The following is a 24477-nucleotide window of genomic DNA, read 5'->3' as shown; positions in this document are numbered from 1 at the left end:
TCGCAATGTCCCTGCGCGTGTCTCCGCCTCCCTCCAGCAAGTCCTAAACCACCGCTGCCACCGAAGACAAAGATGTTGCCCCGTGTAGCCTTAACTGTTGGGGCAAGTGCCGTTAGCGAGGGGGTGGGTGGCCGGCACCACGCCCGGCCGCCTTTGTCTCCCCACTGGCGATGTTTACACACCGCACCAGGTACTCATTTGAGGCCGAGTCGACCTAGGTGTTGGTGAACGGGAATCGAACTCGACTGGCTGGGTTCATAACGCAGCGTGCCAACCACTGCGCCACAACCACCGCCATCACCACCGCCACCATCACTACCATCACCACCACCCCCACCTCCACCATCACCACCATCACCACCTCAATCGTATTTTTAAAAATGTTAATTAACACATAGGGTTTGATGAAACAAATTGTACTTATGTGCCCATGCTAAATTTGTTTTGATAATTTCCCTTCTAACACAAATCTGGCCACGTCTCGCACAACCCCAGAGAGGGCATTTCGCACCCCCAAGGGATAGCGTGCACCCCACGGTAAGAACCACTGATCGAGATGATGATAATTTAAAAGTGCATCATAGCTCCCAACGGCTTCCTAATATCGGAAGAAAACAGCGTTCCAGACGGGCCGCAGAAGCGCGTTCCCAGAAGCGCCGCGCGACGGTGGGGCGCGACCTCCGTCTCCGTTCGCCTCAAGCCGCCGCCACCGCCGCCGCCGCCGCGGTGATGGGCGCAGTTGGCGTGACGGCGGTGACGGCGGCGGCGGTGCAGAGAGCTCCTTGGGGCGGCGAGCCAGCCAGGCCGTTGCGGTGCACCCCGAGGCGAGAGCGGCCGCAGTCGGAGCCTGTCAGGACGGTGGCTCGGCTGCGGACAGAGCGAGCGAGTTCCTGGTTGGAGGCGACGGGGGAGGCGGGCTGAATCAACCCATCATGCCTCCCTTCCGCAGGGTCGACAACATCGGCGCTAGCCCGCTGGGTTGGGCTGTTGTTGTTGTGCTCGAGTCACGCCCAGGGGACTGCGCGGAACGTTCGCGAGCGGCAGGAGCGGCGGTCGCGCGCGGCACTCAAGGCGTTTCTTTGTTTGCTTTATTTAAACTCAAAACTGCCGGCGATGCTTAAACAAAACAAACCCGACGGATGCGTCTCGCCCGCCGACGCGAAGGGACGAGCGTCGTTTCCCGAATCTCGCTCGCGCGTCCGCCCACCGGCGGCTGGCAACACTAAAGCACGTGCCGCCGCCGCCGCCGCCGCCTCGTCAAGGCACGCTCGCCGGAGCACGCGGGCAGTGCCGCGGGACTTGGGGACGGGGCCTTCGTGTCGGCAAACAGCACGGCGCCAATCGCAAGACGTTCATTTGACGCGGAACGTTCGCCATCTCTCTCGGACAGTCATTACAACTCGTAACTCATAACCTCAAAACATAACACACACACACCCCTCCCCCTCCCGCCCCGACCAAAAATCACTTTTGACAATAGACTCAACGACAATTAATTTAAAACAGACAAAAATTAACCTTGCAAGGAAACTCGCCCAAGAGATCTGCTGCACGTTGGAACGACTCGGGGGGGGGGGAGCGGCCGATGCGAAGGGTTTTAGCGCTGCCACTGTGACTGCCGCAGGATCAGAATGTCTATCTGCATTGGCGGGGGAGGAAATCTGATGAGCTATGAAGCTCTTTGTCACACCCGTGCGGAAAGCTGACGTACGACGACGGCAGCCTCCTCCGGTGGGGGGGCGGCTTCTCGTGCGACGACCTCACGGCGAGGGGCCCGCGGAGAAATTTCGTTCGCTCGGAGGAAAATTCAATTTCGTTCGTCCAACGGAGAAAAAAACCAAAAGTTTCCTTCAGCGTCGTCAATTTCCCGCCGCACGGGAAACTTCCGGAAACCCAACGCCCGCGAAGGCCGCGGGATACCGGCACTTTGGCGCGAGAGGGCGAGCGAGCGCGTACGGCCGTGGTGCAACGTTGTCATCTTCGCAGTTAGCTCTGCCGCAAGCCGCTCTTAGTAAATACGCGAGGCGGTGGAGGGCGCCCGTCGACATCCCACGGCCATTGTCACGTCACCGTCGTTCGCCCTCCCCGTCCCCGCGCAGGCCTGGCACGGCGGTCCCACGCAGACACACACACAGACAGACACACACACAGACACACACACAGACACACACAGACACACACACAGACACACACAGACAGACACACAGACACACACAGACAGACACAGACACACACACAGACACACAGACACACACAGACAGACACACAGACACACAGACAGACACACAGACAGACACACAGACAGACACACACACAGACACACACACAGAACCGTGCGGGCCCCAACGTCGCCGGTAACAACCCGCCAATCGTGCGCGGCAGGCGGCCCGGAGAGGAGGGAGCGAGCCGGCTGCGCGACTGCTGCCCGCAACCGGGGTCGCAGCAGGCACGTGCCGCACGCGACAGCCGAGGCCGTACTCTTAGCGCGAGCGGCAACGCGGTCGCAGAGACGCGCACTGCGAGCGCTTCGGTTGCACTCGGCCGGCGGCTCGGCCGGTGGCTCGGCCGGCGGCTCGGCCAGCGGCTCGGCCGGCGGCTCGGCCGGCGGCTCGGCCGGCGGCTCGGCCGGCGGCTCGGCCGGCGGCTCGGCCGGCGGCTCGCTCGCGTTGCTCTCCGCGGCACGCGAGAGGGTCATCAATAACAACACGTTTATTCAAAGCTGATGAACAAGAACACTTAAAACGCAAATTGCACTTCGAAGCGTAGAAACTCTGTCAATGGCACTTCCCAATGACGACAAAGTCGCCCTTAACGCTCGCGGCGAGGCCATGGAGGGGGGGGAGGCGAAGGTGGGGGTGGAGAGGGTGGGGTGGCAGGGGGGGGTGGCGGGGAGGGGGGGGTAGCGAGGGGGGGGTGGCGGGATTTGGTGGGGGTGGCGGAAGCAGCGGGAGTGGTGGTCGAAGGGGTGGTGGTGGTGGTGGTAGCGGCGGTGGTAGACCGGTAAACGGCATCACAACGGTGTTACCATCCGAACGTCCGTCCGTGCGTGTCGCTGCGATCGCCGATTTCCGCCAAATTCGAAACGACTTCCAAGGCAATGACGCGGGGTTGCACTGCAGAGGGAAATCCACTGCTGGATGAGGGCTCCCCCTTCCCACCCCCACCACCACCCCCCCCCCATTCCCACACAACGCCACGCGTGGGTCACGGCGAAGGTGGCGAGGCCGCACGTGGGATGGCATCACGGGCCCAGTCCTCGCTCAACGCCCGCCGGCGTTCGCTGCAACGCGAGGTCCCCGTTGTTATAACGTGGTACACACGCCCGTTGTTATAACGTGGTACACACGCCCGTTGTTATAACGTGGTACACACGCCCGTTGTTATAACGTGGTACACACGCCCGTTGTTATAACGTGGTACACACGCCCGTTGTTATAACGTGGTACACACGCCCGTTGTTATAACGTGGTACACACGCCCGTTGTTATAACGTGGTACACACGCCCGTTGTTATAACGTGGTACACACGCCCGTTGTTATAACGTGGTACACACGCCCGTTGTTATAACGTGGTACACACGCCCGTTGTTATAACGTGGTACACACACCCGTTGTTATAACGTGGTACACACGCCCGTTGTTATAACGTGGTACACACACCCGTTGTTATAACGTGGTACACACGCCCGTTGTTATAACGTGGTACACACGCCCGTTTTTATAACGTGGTACACACGCCCGTTGTTATAACGTGGTACACACGCCCGTTGTTATAACGTGGTACACACGCCCGTTGTTATAACGTGGTACACACGCCCGTTTTTATAACGTGGTACACACGCCCGTTGTTATAACGTGGTACACACGCCCGTTGTTATAACGTGCTACACACGCCCGTTTTTATAACGTGGTACACACGCCCGTTGTTATAACGTGGTACACACGCCCGTTGTTATAACGTGGTACACACGCCCGTTGTTATAACGTGGTACACACGCCCGTTGTTATAACGTGGTACACACACCCGTTGTTATAACGTGGTACACACGCCCGTTGTTATAACGTGGTACACACACCCGTTGTTATAACGTGGTACACACGCCCGTTGTTATAACGTGGTACACACGCCCGTTTTTATAACGTGGTACACACGCCCGTTGTTATAACGTGGTACACACGCCCGTTGTTATAACGTGGTACACACGCCCGTTGTTATAACGTGGTACACACGCCCGTTTTTATAACGTGGTACACACGCCCGTTGTTATAACGTGGTACACACGCCCGTTGTTATAACGTGCTACACACGCCCGTTTTTATAACGTGGTACACACGCCCGTTGTTATAACGTGGTACACACGCCCGTTGTTATAACGTGCTACACACGCCCGTTGTTATAACGTGGTACACACGCCCGTTGTTATAACGTGCTACACACGCCCGTTTTTATAACGTGGTACACACGCCCGTTGTTATAACGTGGTACACACGCCCGTTGTTATAACGTGCTACACACGCCCGTTGTTATAACGTGGTACACACACCCGTTGTTATAACGTGGTACACACGCACCCCCCTCCCATTATAACGTGGTACACGGCCCTTGTTACAATGCGGATTGCACCGTTGTGATGCGGAGCGCGAGCCACTGTTATAACGCGGTTCCTGAGCAATCGACGACCAACATCTTTCTTGAGCCGAGCGGTACAGCGATTCGGTACGCGGAGTGATACGGTACGCGGAGTGATACGGTACGATACGGTACGCGGAGTGATACGGTACGATACGGTACGCGGAGTGATACGGTCACGCGGAGGGCGCACCCTCGGTTATGTGTTCCCCCCATCTCACCGTAGTTGCACACCGTACCCCACCAAACTTCATCGTTGCATCATCCATGGGGGGAAACTGTTTCCGCTCAACGCGGGCGCTCTTCAGGAACGCCTCGACACCACCACTGCTACTAACAGCGCGTGAAACGAGAGACTTTGCTGTATAGGGCAACAGATTGTGTTGGGCCGCCCTCTGCTGCCCACGGCTGAGCTCAGATTAATCTGCATGAAGACCCAACAAAACCTACGAAGAGCAATAGCCCGGTGCGCCAAAACCATTGTGCCACCACTCCCCCCACCCCCGACTTTGCCAATCCACACTGTCACGGAGCGGTGAAGTATGGCCAAAAACAAAAACCAATCAAACCCCCCAGGACCGACACGGTGTAGGCTCGGGGGGGGCTTCATTCCTTGGTGGATGGATCGTGACCGGCTGCAATTTATTCATCATCACTTATAATTTGCAGTGCGACAGCGACGTGCTGTTTGTGTTCATCAGCAAGGTGTCGCCCCGCCCCCTTCCCCAAGTGATGCCGACCGCCACTACCGGCAGCTCAACTCCGCTTCAATTTTAACTGTTGTGCGCTCACCGCCACCGCGAAAAAACTACAAAACTATTTTTTATTTCACCAGGTAAGGTCCCAATGAGCTATACAGCTCTCTTTTCGGAAGCGACCAGGCCATCAGAAACGATAGCTAAACCAAGTAAAGGCTTTGTCACCATCGTGTGGAAATATACAGCGGCAGACAAATACTCGCTAAACGCGTGACGTCGATTCTAAACGAAGAGGGAAAAACCAGTGGACCCGCGGAAAAAATCCACGCGACCACGGGGAGAACACGCAAGCTCCAAATACACAGCAGGGGTCAGGGGTCAGGGCCGGGATCGAACCCACGACCTCCTGCACCCCGGGCGAGGTAGTCAACATCTCGCCAGCGTGGACGCCCACAATAAGGGAAGGCAGCGCCACTTTCGAAATCAACCGTCGACGGAGCACCGCTGCAATACTGAAACAAACAAACTGCGTTCAACAATCTGTCAAAGCGATTCTCTCGCTTACGCTCAAGCGAGCCCCCCTGAGCCCCTGGGCGGTCCCCTTAGATGTTTACAGCCCCTGCAAAGCCAGTGGTGGAAATTCCACATTCCCATGGAGGGGGTGGGGAGGGTGAGTCTATGCATGGGAGAACCGCAGTTGATGTCACCACAAAGTGGTGCTCATTTTAATCGACTCCGGAGGGATGGATGATGGGTTCCAATCAGAGCTCTCGGCAAAACGGGCCCGCAAGCGCGTCGGTAACCAACGCAAGGACAAAGCTCCCCCGTGCAGCCTCTAATAGACTGTCGGGGCAAGTGCCGTTAGCGAACGGCAGCACCTACGGAGGTCGGCACCGTGGCACACGAGGGGATAGGTGGCCAGCACCACGCCCGCCCGGCCGCCTTTGTCTCTCCACAGCGCCGACATTTACGCATAGCACCTCCCGTCCCCGCCCCGAGACGCGGGTACTCACTCGAGGCTGAGTCGACCTAGCGGGGGCCCAGGATCCCTTCAAACTTTCGCCACTGGGTTTGGGCGCGAGCGCAGATACCGACCCTCGGTTCCGGCGGTTTCATCGCGTGGCGGGGCGCTAACCGCTGCGCCGCCGCTCACCCCCACCCAACCCCCCCCCCCACACGCCACAGGTACCGCCTTAACCGCAGCACCACCACCGGCGCTGACCGCAGCACGACGACCTCGTCGCGGTAACCCCCGGAGCCGCCGCAGTGCGCGGCGCGGCGGGTCGACGGCTGGACGCTGGTACCCCCCCACCCCGCCCCCCTCCCCCACCCCCCACCCCCACCCCACCCCCCACCCCACTCCCCTCCCCCCGCTAGGTTGAGAGCGTTCCTCGAAGGCTTCCCTCTTCTCCGGTCGTCGTCTCCGCACGCGGCTCGCCGATCCCCGGACTCGCGCCGGCGTCACCTGCACGACGACAACGACGATGTGATCACTTGAGGCCGAGTCGACCTAGTGGAGGCCCGGCACCTGGTTCGGATAACCGCCCCCTGGCGCCGGTGGCCGTGAATCGAACTGGGGCCGAAAGCCGCCTTCGTTAGGCGGTGCACTCGCCACGCGCGCCGTGTGCTCGCGCGTGCGACGGCGAGCGGACGCACCTGCGGACTCGTCCAACTTCTCGTCCGACGCCTCGGCGTCTCCTCCGACTTCAGGAGCCGACACGGTCAACGCGGTTCCGTTCTAGAGGTTGGGCGAGGGCGTGAAGCAACGGGGCCGGGTGAGAGAGGCCGCGCCAGCGGAAACCCGCACGTGCGCCCGCGACAGCCCCGCGCTGGCGCCGCTGGGTTGCACCGGAGGGAGGCCGGCGCACGTGCGGAGCCTCCGTTCTAAGATGGCCAACCTCGCCCACCATACACCCACCCACCTCGCCCACCACCCACCCACCCACCCACCATACACCCACGCACCCACCTCGCCCACCATACACCCACCCACCCACCTCGCCCACCATACACCCACCCACCCACCTCGCCCACCATACACCCACCCACCTCGCCCACCATACACCCACCCACCCACCTCACCCACCATACACCCACCCACCCACCTCACCCACCACACACCCACCCACCCACCTCGCCCACCACCCACCCACCTCGCCCACCACCCACCCACCCACCATACACCCACCCACCTCACCCACCATACACCCACCCACCTCACCCACCACACACCTCGCCCACCATACACCCACCCACCTCACCCACCACACACCCACCCACCCACCTCACCCACCTCGCCCACCACACACCCACCCACCTCGCCCACCACACACCCACCCACCCACCTCGCCCACCACACACCCACCCACCTCGCCCACCATACACCCACCCACCTCGCCCACCATACACCCACCCACCCACCTCGCCCACCATACACCCACCCACCCCACCCACCATACACCCACCCACCCCGCCCACCATACACCCACCCCGCCCGCCCGCCCGCATCACCTGAATCTTGGCAGCTGCCGGCCCTGGGCTTTGCCCCCCGTCGGTGCCGCCGGTGCCCTCCTCCGGCTCGGGCTCCTCCCAGGCGGCGTGGCCGAGCCTCACGAGCTCCGCGGCGACGTCCACGCTCTGGGGGGTGTTAGAGTATGAACCGGGGCGGCCGCCGCAAGCTCGGACCGTGAGAACGTCCGCAGGTGAGCGGCGCGTGCCGCCCGAGGGTGGCACGCGCCGAACCTACGGCCTCCCTGGTTAACACTCGGCAACGTAGACCGCAGATCCCCACCCCAACCCCGCTCCCTAACCTAGACAAAAGTAAATAAACTGTGCCGAGACAACCACGGTTGGACGCTGGCTGGAAGCGGCCTTCGCAACAATAAAAGCTGAGAATAAACAAGATGAACGGCAACAATAATCCCGACCCTGACGTCTGTTGTATATTTGGAGTCTGCGTCTCTCTCTCTCTATCCCCGTGATAGCGTCGAATTTTCTCCAGGTCCTCCGGGTTTTCCTTCCACATTCAGAATCGACATCGCCACGCGTTTTAGAGAACTATGGCTGCTGCAATAAATGTCCACGTGATGATGAAAAGCCACTTGGTTGAGCTGTCATTTGTGACTGTCAGGACGCTTCTCAGTGAGCCTTACCTGCTAATATAAAAAAAACTTGTTTTAAGTTCAGTTAAAACGCCAACGATAACCGATTACACTCACAGTGCGGGTAACATCCAATCGCAATTAAGGACAAACCAACGGATACAAATTGGCTTTTGAAATGAGACTTTTAACGGTGTCCTGGATGCGCGATACGAGGTGGGGGAGGGGCGTGAGGTAGGGGGGGGGGCGGGGAGGATGCCAGCCGAGTGCCACCTGCTCGCCAGTGACGTCGATGAGCTGCACGCTGGGCACGACTCCGCTCTCCGTGGCCACGTAGCGCACGATCTTGGCCTGCAGCGCCGTCCAGCAGGCGCAGTGCGTGAGCCGCTCAAACTCGTCGCTCGCCTCCTCGCTCCAGCACTCGCCTGGCGTGGCGGATCGTGGGGCACGGCCCGGACGAGTCAGCCCAACGAGCCGCGGGGGTGGCCCCGCTGGCTTACGCGGGTTCGTACCGGCCCCGGTCGGACAAGCGCAAGACGTGTCACGGCCACACACGCACCTAAATCCACCCACCCAAACACACCCACCTATCCAAACCCACCCACCCAACCAAATACACCCAACCCACCAAACACACCCAACCAAACCCACCCAAACAAATCCACCCAACCAAACCCAACCAAACCCACCCACCCAAATCTACCCACCATCCCACCCAACCCACCCACACTCACTCGCCCAACCAAAGCCACCCACCCGGGAACGTACCGACTGGCTTCACCTGGGCGAGGCTGCATTCGACCGCTTGGAAGGGGAGACTCAGAAAGTCGCTCCTGAATAAAGAAGTCAACAACAGCAACGGTCACTGAAATCTGAAAGCCGCAAAGGAAAATTCACTTCGCAGATACCACACGGTGCCCAGTGCTGAGTGTGCACGATATACCACCTCAATGCCACCTGCGAGTCGCAAAGCAACAGTCACGAAGCAGATGTATGGTAAGCACGCTGAACTTCTTTCGCACCGTACGTAGCTAAGTGTGCTAATTGGAGATACCACAGTGCCTAGTGTACACGGTATACCAACTCACTGCTATCTGCGGATATATTTACTCAGCAGATACCGCACAGTACCAAGTGGACACAGTATACCACCTCACTGCCACCTGCGAGTCGCAGAGCAATATTCCCTCTGCAGATACCCCAGTGCCTAGTGGACACAGCATACCACCTCACTGCCACCTGCGAGTCGCAGAGCAATATTCCCTCGGCAGATACCCCAGTGCCTAGTGGACACAGCATACCACCTCACTGCCACCTGCGAGTCGCAGAGCAATATTCCCTCGGCAGATACCCCAGTGCCTAGTGGACACAGCATACCACCTCACTGCCACCTGCGAGTCGCAGAGCAATATTCCCTCGGCAGATACCCCAGTGCCTAGTGGACACAGCATACCACCTCACTGCCACCTGCGAGTCGCAGAGCAATATTCCCTCTGCAGATACCCCAGTGCCTAGTGGACACAGCATACCACCTCACTGCCACCTGCGAGTCGCAGAGCAATATTCCCTCGGCAGATACCCCAGTGCCTAGTGGACACAGCATACCACCTCACTGCCACCTGCGAGTCGCAGAGCAATATTCCCTCGGCAGATACCCCAGTGCCTAGTGGACACAGCATACCACCTCACTGCCACCTGCGAGTCGCAGAGCAATATTCCCTCGGCAGATACCCCAGTGCCTAGTGGACACAGCATACCACCTCACTGCCACCTGCGAGTCGCAGAGCAATATTCCCTCGGCAGATACCCCAGTGCCTAGTGGACACAGCATACCACCTCACTGCCACCTGCGAGTCGCAGAGCAATATTCCCTCGGCAGATACCCCAGTGCCTAGTGGACACAGCATACCACCTCACTGCCACCTGCGAGTCGCAGAGCAATATTCCCTCGGCAGATACCCCAGTGCCTAGTGGACACAGCATACCACCTCACTGCCACCTGCGAGTCGCAGAGCAATATTCCCTCTGCAGATACCCCAGTGCCTAGTGGACACAGCATACCACCTCACTGCCACCTGCGAGTCGCAGAGCAATATTCCCTCGGCAGATACCCCAGTGCCTAGTGGACACAGCATACCACCTCACTGCCACCTGCGAGTCGCAGAGCAATATTCCCTCGGCAGATACCCCAGTGCCTAGTGGACACAGCATACCACCTCACTGCCACCTGCGAGTCGCAGAGCAATATTCCCTCGGCAGATACCCCAGTGCCTAGTGGACACAGCATACCACCTCACTGCCACCTGCGAGTCGCAGAGCAATATTCCCTCTGCAGATACCCCAGTGCCTAGTGGACACAGCATACCACCTCACTGCCACCTGCGAGTCGCAGAGCGATATTCCCTCTGCAGATACCCCAGCCCGGTGGGGACGGAGCGCACCGCAGAGGCCGCAGGCTGCCGGCGGGCACGACGGCGCTGTCGCCGTAGTCGACGTAGTAGAGCTCGACGGTGTCGGCGCTCGGAGGACGGGCGACGCGCGCGCGGTACCACACACTGGCGTGGTCGAAGGGGGCGGATACCACGTCGCCAATGCCGGGCGCGGGCATGGCCTGCGCACCTCACGGTCGGGGAGGGGGGAGCGGTGTGAAGATGCACGGGCGCGGCGGCACTATATGGGAAGTTTCGGTTGCCTCCGTTTCATTCTTCTAGCGCCGCTCGCTACTACAACTTTTGCTGCTGCAACCATGGTTTCTGTTGCCGCGAACGTCGCTCGATTCCTCCAGACGAGCTGAGGAGGGGGGGGGGTCTAACCAGACTCTCACTGCGTCGTCTCATCCACCATCTAACAGACTACAACTTGAACAGCGGTGTGTGTTGCTGGCCGCCGAGTCACGTGCGATGATGATTAACATATACATAAATAACGAATGGGAAGCGTCCGAGTGGGGGCAGAACAAGTGGCCATCAACCGATGCAATGAGTTAGAAGTGCGCCAGCAGTCACGGAGAAGAAGGGATTGAAAACGACGACAAATGGAAGGAGTCGGGGGGGGGGGACAGCACTAACAGAAGGAGTTTGGTGGGTGGGACGGGCCCAATAGAGGACGTTGTGGGGTTGGGGGGACAGAGTTGGAGGGTGGGGCGGGGGTGGGGCAGCTCCAATGCAGGAAGGCGGCACGGCACGGCACGGCACGGCACGGCTCGGCACGGCTCGGCGCTGCGCGTCACCTCGGCGGCGGAGTCCTCCGAGCCGTAGTAGATGCTCATCTCGGCGGTGAGCCGGTCGAGCTGCAGCGAGCGCGGCCCCAGGATCTGCAGCCACGCGTGGCCCGGGTGTTCGAGGGCCGACAAGTACACCTCGAAGAACTCGCCGGCCGCCGTCGCCGCCACCGGGCTCGGCACTTGGGGGGGTGGGGGGGTGGGGGGTGAGGGGGGGGGGTGGCGAGCACCGGCGTGGTGACGGGCCACGGCGTGGAACGAGACGCGCGGAGGAGGACGACGATGGATCCGGACCGGACAACGCCAACGTTTAGTTTTGATGTCACGGCGTTACCGCGCGGTTTCGCGTCGAACTATGAATCGAAAATACCGTAAAGGATCGGCGAAGTTCAAGCGGCGTTGGTTCAAGCGAGCCCGACTGCCGACGAGACGCCGCGTGTTGGACCCGACGCCACAGTTTAGCTCGTCTTGAATCGATGCTGTAGAAATCATGCGCTTGCAGAACTAAATTAAACGAATTTTTATTTTTTAAGCAGGTAAAGCCCACTGAGCTGCTACGTAGCTCTTGTTCAGTAGCGACCACAAAAGACAGCTCAACGAAGTGGCTCGTCGTCGTCGTGTGGAAACTTATAGCAGCAGCAGCAGCCAAATACTCGAAACGCGTGATGCCGATCATGAATGTAGAGGGAAAAACCGAAAGACCTGGAGAAAAAACCACGCGACCACGGGGAGACAGAGAGACACGCAAACTCCAAATATACAGCAGGTGCCAGGGTCGGGATCGAATCCACGACATCCTGCAGACCAGGCGAGGGAGTAAAATAATAATAATTCTGTCCATCCACAATCTGTCCTTTGTCCGTCCGTCCATCCATCCGTCCGTCACTCCCTAGTAGCGCCGGGCTGGCTGGAACGCGGCGTCTCATACCCTGAAACGTGGCCCTGCAGACCTGGCGGGGCGACTGGCGGGGCGACTGGCGGGGCGACTGGCGGGGCGACTGGCGGGGCGACTGGCGGGGCGACTGGCGGGGCGACGACTCGCGGGGCGACGACTCGCAGGGCGACGACTCGCGGGGCCACTCGCGGGGCGACTGGCGGGGCGACTGGCGGGACGACTGGCGGGACGACACGGGTTCCGTCGTCGCTTCTGGGCACGGGTCAGAGCCCTCACCCCTGCTGGGGGGCGGGCGCTGTCCGGGCCGCGTGGTGAAGGTGAAGGCGGTGGCGGCGCTGGAGGCGGTGATAGCGGTGGTGAAGTTGCAGGCGGCGACAGTGGCGGCAGCCGCGGCGGTGCTGAAAGTGGCGGTGGCGACGGTGGTGGTGGCGGTGCTGAAAGTGGCGGCTGCGGCGAAGGTGCAGGCGACGGTGGCTGTAGCAGCCGCATCGACGGCGGTGGTCGCAGCGGCGACGTTGAGGTTGGGGCCGCGTACCGAGTGGCACGTCCCAGACACCTTCCTCTTGTGGCGTGCGGCCACGGAGGACAGCATCTCGCTCCGGAAGGCCTCTTCCTCCGCCACTTTCTCGAGGAGCAGCGACTGCGGAGGCCACACAAGAGGGCAGGGGGTAGGTGTCGGGGGGGGGGGGGGGGGAGGGGGCAACGGAGAACGGGAGGCCGGCATTCGTCGCCGCGACCATGTGTCGCGGCGATTCCCCTCCTCGTCGATTCACAAAACAATCGTTTCATTTTTTTTCTAATTGTCTCCTGCTTACCACCGTTTGCGCCGTCTGCGCTCGGAGACTTTAACGGAAAGAACACGGCCGGTACAAATCGAGAACCGAGATGGTGAATGAAAAACAAAAAAAATAAAAAGTATAGAAACAAAAAATAAATAAACTAAAATGCAAAGTTAGGCCAGCGTGTCGAGGTTTGATCCCGAGTGGGCACGCAAAAAGCCCGTGGAAAAAAGACCGGGCAGTTACCGCGAGCGATCCGTGCTGGCATGGCTCCGGCGTGCCAGCAGGGAAAATTAAAAAAAAACGTAGATTTGCCGCTCGCGTTTTTTGGCGCTCCGGATTCCCGCGACCCTCTGGGGGCGTCTCTCCCGCGGTGCGCGGCGTCGCGAGCGCGAAGGAGGGCACGAACCTTCGCCATCTCAATCTGCTGGTGCGTGCCCACGATGGTAAACACCCTCTCGCTGTCCGGGTGCAGCCCGCCTGCGTTCTCGCAGTTGATCTTGGCGTTGGAGTGCCGTTGGATGGCGCGGATGCTCTGCCCACCTCGGCCTGCGCTCGCCGGACAAAACGCTTCCTCGGTCACGCGGTTTGCTGCCCGCCCGCCCGCCCGCCAGCTCAGTCGGTCAACCCACAGCACCTGGGTCAATGTCCCGTGACAATCCTGTCGGCGGCGAGCCTTCGACACGCTTCACGTGGCCTCCAAGTGCGCACGGCCTGGCACAGGCGTCGTGATGACGTCACCGCCACTTGGTGGCGAATGGCGATTGTTGTTGTTGTTGGCGAGTGGTAGTGGGGAGCAGTAGTTGTAGCGGTTAAGTTCGATTCCTGCTTATGGCAAACGACACCAGTGACGATTATCTGAACCGGTCCTGGGCCTCCCCCAGCCTCAAATGCGTACCCGGTACGGTGCGTGGGAAAACATCGCCACTGGGCAGACAAAGGCGGCCGAGGGTGCTGCTGGCCACCCACTCGCTCGTGTGCTGTGCCGGCCTTCATAGGTGCTACTCGCTAAGAGCACTTTCCCCGACAGTTTGTTTAGGCTATACAGGGGATCTTTGTCTTTGGTGGTGGTGATGGTGGTGGTGGTGGCTACGTCGCTGCACGCGGCCGCCTGTAATCTCAGCAGCACTGTGGAGGCAGCGGTGATGGCTGGTGGATCACACACAGATGATGTTGTGAAACTCCCTCCCCTCTAAGGGTGGGCGTCGAGGAAGAGCCGGACCCCTGGCTGGCCAAAAGGCGGTTAAAGCATTCGGACCAATCGCCATCCGTTTCCATCAGGGCGGGGATACAGCTTTGCCCCCTCGCGCAAGGCGCGAGGTTTTCTCCTCCCACGTGAATAACGCTCATCACCACTCATCGGCTGAAAACATCTTACGAATAAAACCTCATAGTGGCAGCAACAGCAGTGCGCCACACTGAGTCCCATGACCCAGCGTGGTTCTCCGGGATAAGCGAAATAAGAATGATGCATTATAATTCATAACAATCCTTACGATTACAGTGATCATCACGGTTACGCGTACCACCAGCCGCGAGATGTACATGACACCTCTACGTCTCCACCCTCCAGTGTCGTCTCTACCGAATCTCCACCACGTCATCTCCACCGCATCTCCATCGCGTCATGTCCACCACACGTCATCACCTCCACCGCGCCGCCGGCACCCGCGAGGGGCCAACGATGCGCCCCCTCACCCATGATCCTGCCGACCGCCCTCTGCGGGAGGCGCAGCTCCTCCACCGTGGTGGCGCTCTCCGCCACGATGCGGTGGAGGGCGACGCTGGCGCGGCACACGTCGTCCGGCGTGCCGCGAATGCGCACCACCTCCTGGCCACGTGCGTCTCGCTCGCCCCTCGCCGCCCGCTGCACAATCAGCTGGGCCCCCGTCTCCCGTTGCAGCTGCAGAGGTGGCGCCGGGGGGGGGAGGGGAAGGGACGGGACAAAGGGGGGAGGAGGTGCAGAGGAGGTGGTGGTGGTGGTAGTTGACGCATTTAGAATCGGTCCCCGATATATATACGAAAATATTTTCATCAAATTAATGAGCAAATTAAATCGGAAGACTTGGAGAGAGGGGGCAACACTATCCCATACTGATGCGATAGATGATCTTAGCCCGCACTTTTAGAGCATTCGCCTGCTGTAAATTTCCACACAATGATAATCCACTTCATTGAGCCATCATTTGTGATAACCAGGTCGCTTCTGAGCAAAAGATATGAAGCTCAGTGGGGGCCTTACCTGGTAAATAAATAGTTGAATAGTAATCCTTGGGTCTTTCGGTAAAGTCACGTAGATAGGTTCAAATTAATAAAAAAAACTTCGACGTTTCGATCGCAACACAAGCGGTCGTCATCAGGCGATCGAAACGTCGTAGTTTTTTGTTTATTTTATTTTAATTAATTTGAACCTATCTATGAGACTTTACCGAAAGACCCAAAGAATATGAATTCCTGCAGTCATGAAAGCTGTAAGTCAAGATTTAGTTGAATAGTTTTATTAGTCAAGTGGTGGGCAACCCGAGACCCGTCAGCAGCAAAGTGGAAAGTTTTGCGATCTAAACTATTTTACATTTTACCAGTGAAGGCCCACTGAGATATATCGCTCTTTTTCAAAAGCCGACCTGGCTATCGCAAATGATAGTACAAACGAAGTGGCTTCTCATCCTGTACAAAGTTGTAGCAGCAGCCAAATACTAGAAAATGGTGATGTCGATTCTAAAGGCGGAGGGGAAAAACCGGAGGACCGGGAGAAAAATCCACACGACCAAGGGGAGAGAGAGAGAGACACGCACACTCCAAATATACAGCAGCAGCAGGCGTCAAGAGTCGGGATCGAACCTACGCACACTCCTCCTGTGTACCGGGCGAGGTTGGTGACGCCTCGCCACCCCGGTGCCCCGTATTGTACCAGGCTCGCATTGAGTCGCAAAATCAAATCAAATAAAAGATAATTGGTCACGGCTCGCTCGGAAAGCAGCGAGCGTGAAACCCACTCGTGCCGCGAGGTCCCCGGGGGGGGGGGGGGGGGGGGGGGGGGGGGGAGGCCGGCGTGGCTCCGATGTGTGCCGGAAGTGGAACGTACGGAAGGGGAACCCCGTCAGGGGACAGTTATGCACCTGGTTGATGGTGGTGGGGACAGTTATGCACCTGGTTGATGGTGGTGGGGACAGTTATGCACCAGGTTGATGGTGGTGGGGACAGTTATGCACCTGGTTGATGGTGGTGGGGACAGTTATGCACCTGGTTGATGGTGGTGGGGACAGTTATGCACCTGGTTGATGGTGGTGGGGACAGTTATGCACCAGGTTGATGGTGGTGGGGACAGTTATGCACCTGGTTGGTGGTGGTGGGGACAGTTATGCACCTGGTTGATGGTGGTGGGGACAGTTATGCACCTGGTTGATGGTGGTGGGGACAGTTATGCACCAGGTTGATGGTGGTGGGGACAGTTATGCACCTGGTTGATGGTGGTGGGGACAGTTATGCACCTGGTTGATGGTGGTGCCCTGCTTGCCGATGATGGCGCCCAAGGCCGACACCGGGACGCTCATCTCCACCGTCGTGAGGCTCCTGCGCGCTACGCCGCTGCTGTTCTGCGCCAAGTCCTCGTCACCTGCACACGACGCCCACCCCATCCACCCCGTGTAACCGTGACAGACTTGGAGGGAGGGGGGGTGGGGGCGAAGGGGGCTGGGGGGAGGGGGGCAGGGGGGGGGGTGCGTGGGGGGGCGACCCTCACCATCCTCGCGGAGGCGGTGGTAGAGGAAGTAGAGCAGCAAAGCTCCGGAGGGGACGGCCAAGAGGACGGCGACCTTGCGACCCGTGCCGAGGTCACCCCAGCGCTGCCAGGGCATCGTGTCGGCGAGAGCCCAGCACCAGCCCCTAGCCCGCACAGCACAGCGGTAGGCACGCAGGAGGTAGTTCTATGGTATCCGCTTCTGTGGCCCCTTCTCCAACGCAAAGTGGGGGGGAATCGGTATTAGATCCGCACGGGGAAAAAATATCGTCTTTAAAAATAATTGATTCTTGAAAATCGTGAACTGTTGGGCCGCATCGCAGGGATTCAGGGCATAGCCGCGGCGCGACTTAACCTCCACAATTTAACACGTAGGCTTTAACCTCCACAAAGTGACGGGCTCGTCCCGCAGCTGTGGAGCAAACCAAGTCCATGGGAAAGCCGGTCCGGCAGGCGAGAGGAGGGGAGTGGCGATGGTGCGACGGAGTAAGGCGGTGAGCGGACAAAACTCCGCCGGAAAAAAAGGGGAGATCGCAACCCAAGAGTTCCAAGGAGCAACCGTTATTTAAGCAGACGCAAGGCCCCATAGGCCACCACGTCCCCAGAGTCCGTCGCGAGTTCGAAGCCTTCGTTAGCCTGAACAGATTTGAAAGTCATGGCCACGGGGGGGGGGTGAGAGGCTTTCATAATCAGGAGCCTTTATTCATTCCTGGAGGAATCCGATGAGCTACCAAGTACTTTTTCACCGTTTAACACGTGGCAGGAGTAGTAGCAAGGCTTTCGCGACCAATATTATCCATAAGAGGGGTTTTTTTTCTTCCAGTTAGATCGCGTAAATGTAAATGTTGTGTCGTTAAGCGCCACCACCGGACACAGCCAATTAGTAAGGTTTGTCAAGTAAACAGAATGTGCCAGTTCAGAGTACGGCCAAATGTCACAGCACTCCAATTGTGAACGTTGTGCGTTCACTCTCCAGCAAACTGGTGTGTGCTGAACTGGCACGCTCCGTTGACGTGACAAAGCTTAATAATGGGCCGTGTCGGGTGGTGGCGGGTTTGACGACACATTTATTATTTACGCGATCTAACCCAACAAAAAAAACTCTTTTTCACAGTGGACAGCCGCTGCCTCAGCGCTGTAAACAAACGGGCGACGCGCTCCCAATGACGCTTCAACGCTCACTTGAGCGGGGAGATCACTCGGACGTCTTTGAACGAAATAATCGACCATCCGGTTATTCTTTTGGGTTGCACCTCCGTCCAAGACAGCGGTTCCCAATCTGGAGTAAGGCAAGAGACATCTCGAGGGGGTACGCGAGACAGTTAGCACAAAGGCGGCGGTCACGTGGGGTATTGTAGGGGTACACAGATAGTGAAAAGGGCTGGTAGGTGTACACAGACCTGGGGTAGGGCTAGTAGGTGTACACAGACAGGGAGTAGGGCTGGTAGTAGTACACAGACAGGGAGTAGGGCTGGTAGTAGTACACAGACAGGGAGTAGGGCTGGTAGTAGTACACAGACAGGGAGTAGGGCTGGTAGGGGTATACAGACCGGGGGTAGGGCTGGTAGTAGTACACAGACAGGTAGTAGGGCTGGTAGGGGTACACAGACAGGGAGTAGGGCTGGTAGTAGTACACAGACAGGGAGTAGGGCTGGTAGGGGTACACAGACCTGGGGTAGGGCTAGTAGGTGTACACAGACCTGGGGTAGGATTGGTAGAGGTACACAGACAGGGAGAAGGGTTGGTAAGGGTACACAGACAAGTAGGGCTGGTAGAGGTATACAAACCGGGGATAGGGTTGGTAGTAGTACACAGACCTGGGGTAGGGCTGGTAGGGGTACACAGAGCGGGGGTAGGGCTGGTAGGGGTACAGAGACCTGGGGTAGGGCTGGTAGGGGTACACAGACCTGGGGTAGGGCTGGTAGGGGTACACAGAGTAGAGGTAGGGCTGGTAGGGGTACACAGACAGGGAGTAGGGCTGGTAGTAGTACACAGACCGGGGGTAGAGCTGGTAGGGGTACACAGAGCAAGGGTAGGGCTGGTAGGGGTACACAGACCTGGGGTAGGGCTGGTAGGGGTACACAGAGTGGGGGTAGGGCTGGTAGGGGTACACAGACCTGGGGTAGGGCTGGTAGTAGTACACAGACCGGGGGTAGAGGTGGTAGGGGTACACAGAGCAAGGGTAGGGCTGGTAGGGGTACACAGACGTGGGGTAGGGCTGGTAGGGGTACACAGACCTGGGGTAGGGCTAGTAGTAGTACACAGACCGGGGGTAGAGCTAGTAGGGGTACACAGACCTGGGGTAGGGCTGGTAGGGGTACACAGAGCGGGGGTAGGGCTGGTAGGGGTACACAGACCTGGGGTAGGGCTGGTAGGGGTACACAGACCTGGGGTAGGGCTGGTAGGGGTACACAGAGTAGAGGTAGGGCTGGTAGGGGTACACAGACAGGGAGTAGGGCTGGTAGTAGTACACAGACCGGGGGTAGAGCTGGTAGGGGTACACAGAGCAAGGGTAGGGCTGGTAGGGGTACACAGACCTGGGGTAGGGCTGGTAGGGGTACACAGAGCGGGGGTAGGGCTGGTAGGGGTACACAGACCTGGGGTAGGGCTGGTAGGGGTACACAGACCTGGGGTAGGGCTGGTAGGGGTACACAGAGTAGAGGTAGGGCTGGTAGGGGTACACAGACAGGGAGTAGGGCTGGTAGTAGTACACAGACCGGGGGTAGAGCTGGTAGGGGTACACAGAGCAAGGGTAGGGCTGGTAGGGGTACACAGACCTGGGGTAGGGCTGGTAGGGGTACACAGAGCGGGGGTAGGGCTGGTAGGGGTACACAGACCTGGGGTAGGGCTGGTAGGGGTACACAGACCTGGGGTAGGGCTGGTAGGGGTACACAGAGTAGAGGTAGGGCTGGTAGTGGTACACAGACCGGGGGTAGGGCTGGTAGGGGTACACAGAGTGGGGGTAGAGCTGGTAGGGGTACACAGAGTGGGGGTAGAGCTGGTAGGGGAACACAGAGTGGGGGTATGCCTGGTAGGGGTAGAGTCAGGGGGTATGGCCCAGTAGGAGATACATAACAGCCAAAGCTTTAGAATCACTGCTCTGTGACGCATGCAGAGTGGGGGGGGGGGGGCAAGATGGACCACACCACTGGCACAGCACACGAGGAGAGGGCGACTCTTACATGGACGCTATCTCGAAAGCGTGCACAAGAACCGTGTCGTGGCCGTTTGACAGCCCGATCTCCATTCTCGCAATTATTGTTTTGTTTCGCACCTGCGGACAAGATCAGCAATTCTTGTTTCCTCTGAAATAAATAAACCACCGTGCAGAGAGAGAGAGGGGGGGGGGGGGGTTCTGTTTTAGTTGTTTTTGTTGTGGTTGCACCCGATTCAAGAGCCGAATGGCTCACAGGGCTATACCAAAATAAATAAACTGAAGAACTGTCTCTACCCCTACCAGCACAATAACGGACACGCTGCGTCAGCCCGAGTTGGTGAAAGCGTTGGAGTAATTTAATGATTAATTAGGCGCCACGGTGGTTAGATGTCAACTGCCTCGCGTGGTATCCACAGGTCCTGGGTTTGATCCCGATCCTGACGATGCCTGTTGTATATTTGGAGTTTGCGTCTCTCTCTCTCTCTCCCCATGGATCTTTATCCAGGTCCCCCTGGTTTTCCCTTCACATCTAAAATCAACATCACGCGTTTAGAGTTATTTGACTGCAATACATTGCCACGTGATGATAAGCCACTTCGTTAAGCTATCATTTATCATTGCCAGGTCGCTTCTGAAAAACAGCCACGTAGCTCAGCCAGTGACGGATTAAGCTAGTGCGGGGCCTGTAGCATATTATGCTATAACGGGGTCCTAATTAAATAAAACACAAATATTAACACACGATTTTTTTACTTGCACAGTTAAGTTACTGTATTTGTTTTATTTTCTATACAGCCAGATAATACGCCATCGCTAACCTTAAACACCCGGTCGTTCGTAAACGTTTAAGTGCTGTATAGCACTATAGTAAAAGAGCAATTGCAGAGTCACTGGAATTTATAGTTTGAGAGCGCGGGGACCTTGAAAGTGCGGGGCCCGTAGCTTATGTAGCTACTTTTGCTCCCAGGCTAATCTGACACTGAGCTCAGTGGGCCTCACCTGGGCCAAATAAAAAGGCGTGCGGTGGTTTCACGTGCGCTTAGAGAAAATGGCTGCTGGAAATGTCGCTTCTGAAATTCTGAAAGCCAGGGCGCTTCTGAAAAATAACTCCACAGCTCAGCGGTGCCTTACCTGGTAAAATACAAACTCGTAGTATAGTTTCGTTTAAAATAAATCAAATAGTTCAGTGCGAAAAGTCGACCACGTGCTCGCAGGGCTACTGTACTTCGTCACGAGGCACAGCGCGACCACGTGGCCAGCTCAGAGCCAATCACGCGTCGCTACTGCAACGCCATGCACTTAAATACATTATATTTAAATATAAAAAAATTAAATTCTTCGATTTTGGCTATGACTATTACACCAATTTGTAATAGACGTGCAATTGTGAAGGTGTACTACTTAAACGTGAGCGGCGACAACGTGCAATTCAAAGTGCTCTGCAATATTGCTGCGTGTAAATGAAAATGATCCATTTCGGGATTTTGCACTCACTCACCCGTGACACGGGTGATCAAAAGTAAATTTGTGCAAACCGTCAATCCTTACCGCTAATGATAACAATTAAGCTTGTTAAATGCAACTAAATTTAAATTCAGGTTGTTATAAAGTCATTTGGAGCAACAAACGAACTTACAAAAAAACATACGCTCTCAACCTCAGCTATAAAAGAGCAAAGGCAACCTCCACGTTGTGGTACTTATTAGAACGATTAAACAAATACATTTAGAGTAAAAAACATTTTATCAAATTCTCCTTACCACGACCTCCCAATGCCCCACGCCTGTAACCCCCAGCCGCTTTGTATTTCCCACATCGGATAAGCAGCGGGGTCCGCACGTGATCGGAGCTGTCGTCGTCGCCGATTGGTCAACGGCTCCGCCGAGTGACCAATCGCGGACGTACCGTCCCGAAGCGCGCTACAAAATCTAACGCGCCTGTGCTGCAACGGACGTCACCGCTCAATTTCCCACGCAGGATAGGCGGAAGCGCGCTTCTGATTGGCCAGCGAAGTGCACCCCCAACCCCCACCCCGGTTCGTCTACACCAATGAAATGTCGGCAAATTGAACGGCGGCGCTCAGCCACTGTGGGATATCTGAACGGCTGGGCACGTTGGCTTCTTAGGGTTCGATACAATAACAAAGATCCCTTTAGCACGAAGGCTTTCGCGACCAATATCATCCATAATAGAGGTTTTGGGTGAGATCGCGTAAATATATAAACGTGTCGTTAAAACCCGCCACAGCCAACTAGTAAGGGTTGTCACGTAAACAGAACGTGCCAATTCGTCACTAGTACAGCACACCGGTTGTGTTGGAGAGCCAAGCCACAACATTAACAATCTGGGTACGACGTTTCGCCAGTAATTACAACCAGCTTCATCAGTCGACAGCCAGATTTGTGAAGTCCACCTGTTTCGTTCATTATAGAGGTGTAGATGTGTGGACCACTCTACTGCGCTCTTGTCCTGCCTGTCCATTGTGTTTATTAAAATAGCCCTACCAACCGTAATCCTTATTGAAGTACGCTGCCCTTTGTAGACATGCATTTAAATAATGTATTTGATTATTCGCTTCCACGCAGCACTAAGACGGTAGCTATCCGAACGGTTAAAGTTATTTTGATTTGTTGTGGCTTAGCTCTCCAACACACAACCGGTGTGCTGTACTAGTATACTACACTACTATATACTACACTACTATACACTAAACTACTATACACTAGTGCTGTACAAGTATACACTATACACTACACTATATACTACAGTACTATACACTATATACTACACAACTATACACTAGTGCTGTACAAGTATACTATACACTACTATACACTAGTGCTGTACTATACTACACTATATACTACACTATACACTAAACTACTATACACTAGTGCTGTACTGGTATACTACACTATATACTACACTATACTACTATACACGATATACTACACTACTATACACTAGTGCTGTACTGGTATACTACACTATACACTACTATACACTATATACTACGCTACTATACACTAGTGCTGTACAAGTATACACTACTATACACTATATACATTATACACTATATACTACACTACTATACACTAGTGCTGTACTAGTATATTACACTACTATACACTAGTGCTGTACTAGTGACGAATTGGCCACGTTCTGTTTACGTGACAACCCTTACTAGTTGGCTGTGTCGGGTGGTGGCGGGTTTTAATGACACATTTATATATTTACGCGATCTAACTCAACAAAAACCTCGATTATGGACAAAGATTGCCCGTGTAGCCTTCAACGGTTGGGGCAAGTGCCGTTTGTAACGAGTCACACCTAACGAAGGCCGGCATGGCACACGAGGGGGTGGGTAGCCAGCGCCACACCCGGCCGCCTTTGTCTTCCCACAGTGGCGATGTTTGCACATCGCACCAGGTTACTTATTTGAGGCTGAGTCAACCTAGGGGAGGACCAGGACCGTTTCAGATAATCGTCACTGGGTGTTGATGGTAGCCGTGAGCGGGAACACACATTTGAACACACACGCCGCAAATTCATTAGTTAATTGGATATTTTTCACACGCACAAATGTAATGTTTCCTAAAGAAAAGCACTCGTGTAATAAACAGCCCCAATGAATAATCGCATATCACAACGTATTTAATATTAGATCGATTACGATCGATTACATGGCACACATTTAATCACTGTACTACAACGTAACTGCCATGCAGCGTACTGATCAGCACAGAGGCTGCGGGTGAACAAGAGGTCGCGTGTGGTGGGGTAAAGTGTGGGTAATCCCATCTTCCAAAACGTCGAAGGAGAGCAGAAGAGTCGGGCAACATACCCACGAGTTGGGAGGCACTTCCGTCAGCAGTGCATGAACTATCCAGTTGGGATATTATAATAAAGTCTGCGTACAAATACATGCTGTGGAGCTGCTTAGCCTCCCATTCCTGGTTACAACGGTGGCTAGGAGATGTTAACTACCTCGCCTGGCATGCAGGAGGCCGCGGGTTCGATCCCGACCCTGATGCCCATATATATTAGTTTGCGTTTCTCTCTCTCCCCATGGTTGCGTGGATTTTTCTCCGGGTCCCCCGGTTTTCCCCCTCCACATGTAGACTCAACATCACCACGCGTTTAGGGTATTTGGCCGCTATAACGTTTCACATCACGATAAGCCAGCTCTCGTTGAGCGATCGTTACATGCGGCCAGGTCGCTTATGAAAAAATAGCTCGGTTGGCCTTACCTAGTAAA

The 24477-nt window shown here is 56.6% G+C and overlaps 1 protein-coding gene across 8 annotated transcripts; it reads right to left on the bottom strand.

Moving 5' to 3' along the window:
* Positions 1–1071: 1071 nt before the first annotated feature.
* LOC116954884 (tudor and KH domain-containing protein) lies at positions 1072–23760 on the bottom strand. Of its 8 annotated transcripts, none has more exons than XM_032975692.2 (14): positions 21980–23760; positions 20245–20367; positions 17066–17208; positions 16815–16939; positions 15022–15226; positions 13733–13872; positions 12578–13184; positions 11659–11831; positions 10871–11040; positions 9198–9262; positions 8703–8854; positions 7840–7965; positions 6985–7066; positions 1072–6793 (listed from the first exon to the last, which is right to left on the bottom strand). In XM_032975692.2, exons 2-14 carry the CDS (start codon positions 20307–20309, stop codon positions 6702–6704), a joined length of 2145 nt encoding a protein of 714 aa, XP_032831583.1. In that variant the 5' UTR covers positions 20310–20367; positions 21980–23760; the 3' UTR covers positions 1072–6701. The 8 variants fall into 8 exon arrangements, with proteins under 8 accessions (XP_032831583.1, XP_032831587.1, XP_032831584.1 ...); XM_032975696.2 differs by having other exon boundaries at positions 12821–13184; positions 21980–22093; XM_032975693.2 differs by having other exon boundaries at positions 20245–20336; positions 21980–22046.
* Between the last annotated feature and the right edge of the window lie 717 nt (positions 23761–24477).

This window comes from Petromyzon marinus, chromosome 57, assembly GCF_048934315.1.
Source record: "Petromyzon marinus isolate PM22_M1 ecotype Great Lakes invasive population chromosome 57, UKy_Petmar_22M1.pri1.0, whole genome shotgun sequence".
Taxonomy (NCBI): domain Eukaryota; kingdom Metazoa; phylum Chordata; class Hyperoartia; order Petromyzontiformes; family Petromyzontidae; genus Petromyzon; species Petromyzon marinus.
The sequence above is the reverse complement of the archived record's forward strand: the minus strand, read 5'-3'. Positions and strand labels throughout refer to the sequence as shown.